Source organism: Lupinus angustifolius, chromosome LG02 (assembly GCF_001865875.1).
Source record: "Lupinus angustifolius cultivar Tanjil chromosome LG02, LupAngTanjil_v1.0, whole genome shotgun sequence".
Taxonomy (NCBI): domain Eukaryota; kingdom Viridiplantae; phylum Streptophyta; class Magnoliopsida; order Fabales; family Fabaceae; genus Lupinus; species Lupinus angustifolius.
Genome location: NC_032010.1, coordinates 13,791,905 through 13,800,142, shown reverse-complemented (window position 1 = coordinate 13,800,142; position 8,238 = coordinate 13,791,905). Strand labels below are relative to the sequence as shown.

The following is an 8,238-nucleotide window of genomic DNA, read 5'->3' as shown; positions in this document are numbered from 1 at the left end:
TATATATATATATAACTACCCATTTGAAAAGAGATAAATTTAATCTTTAAAAAATTGTATTAAGTATAATTAAGTTAAAAAAATATGGTATACTTTTATACAAGTCCATATAGTAGTACACTAGTCGATACATCTTCAATTTTTTTAGTTCGTTATAATATAATATAAAAGTGATTTAAAAAAATATCTACTTAAAATTATTGATGCATTTGTAATGAGCCAAAAAATAATGAAGACACATTGACACTTATATTATTTGGATTTGTCTTCACAATATAATGTAGAGTTAATTACACTGACACCCCATGAGTTTTAGTGAAATTACACAAACCACCCCTCACTTTTTTACACTTACACAAACCTTTCATAGTTTTTATACTTTTATTACACTAATCATCTCTGCATGAAAAATAAGTGTAATTTTTTAAATAAAAAATGTAATAAATGCAATTTAGTTTTACAAAACATCGTATATTATGAGAAAAATCCAAATAATATACCAATCAGTGTATCTTTATTATTTTTATTACAAAATGCATCAACAATTCTAAAGATATATTGTTTAAATTACGCTTATACTATATCGTAAAGAACAAAAAATAATAAAGAGGTATCGACTCATATATTATTTAGATTTGTTTCCACAATATACCATGTTTTGTTTAACTTAATTACATTTATCACATTTTTTATTTAAAAGATTACACTTATTTCCCGTGCAGGGGTGGTCCGTGTAATGAAATTATAAAAATTAGGGGATTTGCGTAGGTGTAGAAAATTGAGGGATGGTTTGCGTAATTTCGCTAAAACTCAGAGGGGTGTTAGTGTTATTTACTCTATAATGTATTTTCATTAACTTAATTACATCCATTACATCGTGTTTATTTACATGATCACACTTATTTCTCTTTTAAGAGTAGTTATTATAATGTGTGTATATAAATAGTGGTATTATGTTGAGGAAATTTAACTAAACTCTAGAGGCGACAATGTAATTCACTCTATAATTTATTCTATGAATATAATGTAATTAATAATTAATAAATAAATTATAATATATACATAGATAATTTATTTATTTTTAAATTATAAAATTAATTTATTTTCTTAAAATTATATATATAATAATAAGTTATATATTAAGAAATATTTTAAATAAATTATTTTAACTACTTTAATGGAATCTTAATAATTGGATTATGGTTGGTGTTATCTCTAACTTCCTACCTAAAGTGGGAAGTCAACTTTACAATAAACATCATCTCTCTACTATGAATTCTATTTAAGAAATATTATTTTATTTTTAAAGAATATTAAATTTAATTAAACACTTTCCCTTCTCTAATTTTTTAAATTTGTTAATCTTTTTAAATTTAATTGAAGTTGTATAGTTGGGTTACATTGCACATTGTTTCTAACTTCTTATCTAAAATGGAGATTCAGTCTATAATTAATATTATCTTTTGCTATTAATTTCATTTAAGGTTACTTTTATTTTAAAATCATAATAGATTTATTGGAATATTTATAGTTTGGTTATGGTCTATGTTGTCTCTAATTTTATGCGTGAAGTAGAAAGTCGATCTACAATCAACATCGTCTCTTTGCTATTATTTCCACTAAATTGAATTAACTATATTTTAGCTATTTTTTAAATCAATTAATCTTTTACCCAGAACTATGCAGTCATGATTTCCCTACTACGCTTAGGGATAGTAAGAGCAAAATAAACTATTGTTAAACACAAAAATAAAAAAAATATTTTGTTTCAATATTAATTTTTTAATAAATTAATTAAGGATATAAAGGTTCATGCCATTAGCGATATTATGATTTTAAATGGGCAGACGAAGTACTAATGCCTTCCCTAATATATAAAATCCACTCTCGAGCTCAAAATTTAGGTTGAAAGACCATATTTTCAAATTAAGCTTAAAAGAAAGTGCTCTACATTTTAACTATGAAAAATGTACTCACGGTTCCCAATGATGTTAAAATGGAGTTCTACTTCTTTTCTAGTCGCCTTAAGCTACAAGTCTGGCTGTGAAGAAGTTTATTAATCATTAAAAAAATCAACCAAAGAACAATAGTTCCAGTTGTGAAGAGTGATGGCAAGATGGTGATGGGTGTATGTGAAATAGCGAAAAAAGTTATGCCTAATATGAATTTAATAATAATATTTGCGATTATGTCCAATTAGTTTGCTTCTAATTTTTGTTGTTGCAAAGATCTTGCCTCATCAGTACTAATTGAGGTGTATTAATGCTATTTTATTAAACAAGAGAATAAAACATATTTTCATATGATGAGATAAATTATATATTTTAACCATTAAAATTATAATATGTCTTACTTTTTTTAGTTTTTAGAAATATTTTTATAGAAAATGGTTATTAGGATGTTAACAGATTTATGAATTTAAAATATATTATAATCTTATATTTAAATCATGCCAACTGTTTAGGCTATATATATATATATAAATATGTGTATCATTGTGTAAAACATATTAGTTCCTGGATATTTTTAGGTCTTCACATAAGATACTATGGTTAGTTGCCTCTTTAGTTTTCTAGTTATTGTCAACAAATAACATCTATTATTATTATTATCTTAATTTAACAAATATTGATTCTACAGGATGTGCTTATAATCAGCTTGTTGGTCTTCTCTATTGCCTCATGCAACTTGTGGGTTGCAAATGGACAGGGTACTTTTGATGTCCTTTCTTATGGTGCCAAAGGAGATGGTCAATCTGATGATAGCGATGTACATATATAACTCCATTTTCTTCTTTTATTATCCCAATTTTCACTTGACAAGATGTAAAATGTTAAGGATTTTTTTAATTTTCTAATGCTATACTTTTTGGCAAGAATTACATACTTTCTTTTTGGTAGCAATAACAACTACATGTTTTTCATTTGGAACATATATTTCTTTTATCCTTAACTGGGAGAATTCTTATAAACATTATTTTGAGATTAAACCATTCCATCAAATTATTCCCGAAATTATTTTTGCAATCCTTAAACTATAATGTTGTGTTGTTAAACTTATGGCCATCAAATTGAGATATCTTTTGTTATTCTTACATCTTTCGTGTTAACATACTGTGTGAAAACTCAATAAAACTTTAATCTATTTTTCATTTTCTACCCTCTAATTCTCTCACTCTGACAACATTATCATTCTCACTTGATACATTTAGTCTTTCTACATACATTTATCTTTCCATATATTTAAGAAGAAGAGTAAAAACTGGGAGAGTACTTCTACATACCAGCCCCATATTATACTTTGGAAAACATTTGTTGTCTTACTAACAAAACTATGTGCTACCCTTGTTGATCAATTAAAAGTTATAATTTATTCAATAATTACTTAAATCAATGAAAAGAGTGACACAAAGTTGTTATTGTGATTGTTGATGCTTTTTTTCTTTATAAGTTTGAAAGAAATCTCTCATGAGAATAATTTTCTCCATTTTTTTCTTCTATTTCTAGGTTTTGGTACGTGTCACTTGGTAATAATTGATATATGTAACTGATTTCTGTTATTGGATATAATTAATCGTGATTCATAATATAGCAAAACCACTCATTAATTATTAAATTACCTAATAATATATTATTTTCTCTAGGCTTTTGATAAAGCATGGAAAGCTATGTGTGGAACAAAAGAAAGCACCACTATTCCAACACTATTAGTACCAAGCGGGCATACATTTTATGTCAAGCAAAATATATTCAAAGGTCCTTGTAATTCCAAAAAAGTGCATATTCAGGTACAAGTTTTACAGTCTCCAAGAACATTTTTATTAATTTTTTTTGTATGGCAATATTTTTATTAAATTAATATCCAAATTGTTTTGTAGGAAAAAAATGTACACATCAATTTAGTTTTTTTGGAAATTAAAATTGTCCACATAGTCCTAAAAAATGTTCTTTTCGTAAAGTTATAAAACTTTCATCACCACAAGTAAAATTACATTAAAGAATAATTACATGCCACACCATATATAGAAGTATTATACCAGTTCCTAGCATGAGGAAAATAATATAGTCGTCTAATAGCTACTTACAGCTGAGCTATCTTGAAAGTTGTTGCTGGTCGAAGTTTTTTGTTTATCAATGCAAATTTTACAACAGCAGTGCTTGTGGTAATATTGTGATTTTGGGAGTTTATTCTTTCCAAACATAATAATACAATCAAGTATTCATTCCAAATATGAATAAAAGTACCCAAATAGGTTTGTTTCTCACAAGATTAAGAATGCAAATTGATCAAAGTAGGTTGACAAAATAATACTCTTCTTAATATAATAAATATAAAATAATATGCAGCATACATTATTTTTTTATCTAAATTTTACAGAAGGTTATATTTAATTCTTTGTGGATGCAGATTTTGGGGAACCTACTTGCTCCAGTGAGAGATAAGTGGGGATCATGTTCAGGACATTGGCTTCAATTTAAAGACGTTGATGGCATGACAGTTGATGGATCTGGAGTTCTAAATGGTCAAGGAAAGGATTGGTGGGGAAATGTAATGACATAAAACATTTCCGTATTGTGTTATAATTTTTGCATTAAATATGAAAGCTTGTGAATAAGCTATTTCTTAAACTAATTTGGTAATCTAATTCTTGGTGTTGTGCTTAAATATTTGTAAAAGTAAGCTTCTAACTACATGATTTTAAACTTGCAGCTCACTACTGGATGCACACATAAACCGACGGTTAGAGAACAATTTCCATTAATTCAGGATTACAAAAAACAATTGTGGAAAATATTTACTGAATCTTTTTCCGCATTTGATTTGCAGGCACTTTTATTCGAAAAATGCAATGATCTTCAACTAAGTGGACTTACTCATATTAACGGTCCCGGATTTCATATACATGTTCTTCATAGCAAAAACGTTATAATCTCAGGTGTTAATATAACAGCCCCAGAATATAGTCGAAACACTGATGGAATTGATACCACGAATGTAGAAGGAATTATCATACGTGACTCTATTATTGGAACTGGTAAAGCTTCACCCTCATGTTTATAAACTTTTATTTTGCTCTAAGTCAATACAGATTTTTGATCAATGCTTTACAAGTATAGTTGTATAATTTTATGTCATTTTTATACAGGTGATGACTGCATTGCTATTAAAGGTGGCACAAAATTTCTCAACATTAGCAATATTCAATGTGGACCTGGTCACGGCATCAGGTTTATAAAATATACTCATCATGAATGTAAATTATATGTCTAGTTATTTACCATATTCAAAATTTAGATTTGAATCCTAGTCCCATTCTTATGGTGGTGTGACAACATATGTATATGGTCATGTCCAAAAATAATCTTGTTAAAAATACACACATCATCACCACTTACGAATAATATTGTATTAAGCCATCCATATTTATACATAAAAAAAACAAGAGAGAAATTGAACTTTTCCTAGAGATATAAAAATAAGCATCGAACTTTTTACTTAAAATAATTGAAGATTGGCTATTGAATATTTCTCATTACTAGACATAATTCCATTCATTTCTTGCAATCAGTGTAGGGAGTGTAGGTGGCCATGGACAAGAGGATTACGTAAGTGATATTCATGTTCGGAATTGCAGCATCACTGGAGCTACTGGAGGAGTTAGAATCAAGACCTGGGCAGTAAGTCTTTGAAATAAAAGAAACTTTCTTTTTATATATATATATATAAAAGATCTTGAAATTGATATTATTAACCAAATTTCTGTCTATTATGAAGGGTTCAAAAGGATCTGTCCAGAGAGTCAGATTCGAGCATATTACTGTAAAACAAACAAACTACCCTATTTATATTGACCAACATTATGCTCACAGTAAAGAACAGGTTAATATTTTTTCTCAATAATTATTTTTATTTTATTTTTGAGTTATAATTAGATTTCTTTAGAATGAAATCCTAAGATGTGAAATATATTTTTTAAACTTACTCATTGAGTAAGTTCTCTCTATAAGCATATATAATTTCATTTCTCATTTGGTTGCAGCCACAAGCAATAAAAGTGAGTGATGTCACATTTAGTGATATCCATGGAACATGTACTACTGAGAATGCAATTGTATTGGACTGTGCCAAAATAGGGTGCGAAAATATCATATTGAAAGAAATCAATATAACTTCAGTGAATCCAAATAAGCCAGCGTCTATAATATGCAATAACGTTCAAGGAAAAGCTACCAATATTTCACCTTTAAATTCATCTTGTTTTTATTAATGCTTGTAGAGACATGTTTGTCATTAATAAAATAATAAAGTTCACTTTTGAAAGTGGATCGATTAAGGCTTGGTTATTATATGTTTCCATATATGGAAGCTTTTATGAAATAAATTATATAGGATTCTTCTTGTTTCCATGCCTCTTATTTTAAGTCTTACTGTTCCTACCTAACTTTCAAATACAATTTTAGTTTCTTTGCTGATCATAATATATAACTTAAATGAAATTTACTTGTTTCTCTTCATATAGCTTACTCTTTTTATTATTTTTTTGTTAAGCAATGAAACTCATTAAAAAGAAATTTCTCATGTTAGAAGAACAATTGATACTTATATCCACAAATTATTTAAATAATAGAACCAAAGATACAATTAAACGGGTTCAATGCCCACTCCTCAAAAGAGAATTTAAAACTAGAGTAATAAGCATGGAGAAGATTCCAAGAATTCAAGAAAATTAAATCCATTACCTCGTCAAGATGAAACCGAGAGTTCTCGAAAATGATTTCGTTCCTAACAAACCAAATTGTCCAAATAGCAACGAACCAAAGAGACATCCATTTTTGTTTGTGTTTGTTCTCCATCCCTAATATATTAGCATGCAAAGATATGACTCTTAACATCATGGAAATAATTAAGTCCAAACCTTAAGTAAAGATTTTTCCAAACACAATAAGACTTAGAGCACGAGTAAATAAGTAATTTTTTTATTCATCCATTGTGCCGCAAAATACACATTGAGATGTCATTTGATTTCCTAAGACACTTCCTCGAACTAGATTCACTTTTGTTGATACATCATCCAATGATATTTATTCTCCATGCCATTGGAGATCAAAGCTACCATGACACATTTTGCACATTTTGCACATGTGATTAATATCTTAGTTAGTTTGTTAAGAGTTTGTTTAGGCGTTACTTGTATCACAAGTTATCTTTGTAATGTGTATATAAGCATATGACTTGTAATCCTTTAAGCATGCAATGAAGATTCACAATATTCATTTTTTGCTTCCGCGTTATTTTCGCAATATGGTATCAGAGCCTTCGTCCTGAAGGCTTTGGTTACCGCTGCGCATTCGCTAAAATTATTATCTTCCTCTTCCAAGATTCAACAAAGAATCATCGCCAACAACTCAACATGAAGCGAAGAAGCTTGTGAAGAGAGAAGACATTACTGTGAAGAAAGCTATGGAAGCTGGAAAGGACTGAAACACAGTAAACTATGCTCCATCAGCCTCTCCAAATGTGCCACCAACTCCTCCTCCTTTATATTCCATGCCTCCTCCACCATCTGCTTCACATTCACATGCATCTCCATATTCCACACCCTCAATGGTAAGATATACCAACAAAGAAGAAGGGGAAGGAAACAATGCAAGTCGCCATGCATGTGCTGCTTGTAGGCATCTAAAGAAAAAGTGCAATAAAGATTGTGTTCTTGCCCCTTATTTTCCTACGAAAAAGATCAAACAGTACTTTGTAGTGCACAAGGTTTTTGGGTACAACATCATGACCAAGATGCTTAGCAATCTTGTTGAGCAAGAAAGAAATGAAGCAGTTGAATCTTTCCAATGGGAAGCTATGATGTGGCAGCAAGATCCTGTGCATGGACCCCTTGGTGCATACAAGAAAGTGTGTGACATGAATAGAGTCTTATTGACCCAACAAGCAATTCAAAGTTTTGAAGCAGTTGATATGATAACACTGCACTAAATCAAGAAGAGAAGATTCAACAAGATTGCACCAAAGTTCAACAAAATCAACAACAACAAGATCAACATCAAGATCAACAAATCAAACAACAACAACAACAACAAGATCAACAACTATACACACTCTAATCATCTCAATATCAATCTTGTCCAAAGAACAAGAAGAGGTGCATTTTCTTGGGTTCTTTTGCATACTCAAAGAATCCTCCAACATTGTAAAACCATGGAAAAACCATAGGAATATGGTCGAGAT

The 8,238-nt window shown here is 29.1% G+C and overlaps 1 protein-coding gene across 1 annotated transcript; it reads left to right on the top strand.

Moving 5' to 3' along the window:
• On the top strand, positions 7,549-7,986 carry LOC109327103 (LOB domain-containing protein 2-like). Its single transcript, XM_019560136.1, has one exon. It carries the CDS (start codon positions 7,549-7,551, stop codon positions 7,984-7,986), a length of 438 nt encoding a protein of 145 aa, XP_019415681.1.

What these genes read in the sequence shown, in the direction of transcription:
- LOC109327103 (XM_019560136.1), top strand. Translation starts at nt 7,549, where the DNA reads ATGCCTCCTCCACCATCTGCTTCACATTCACATGCATCTCCATATTCC.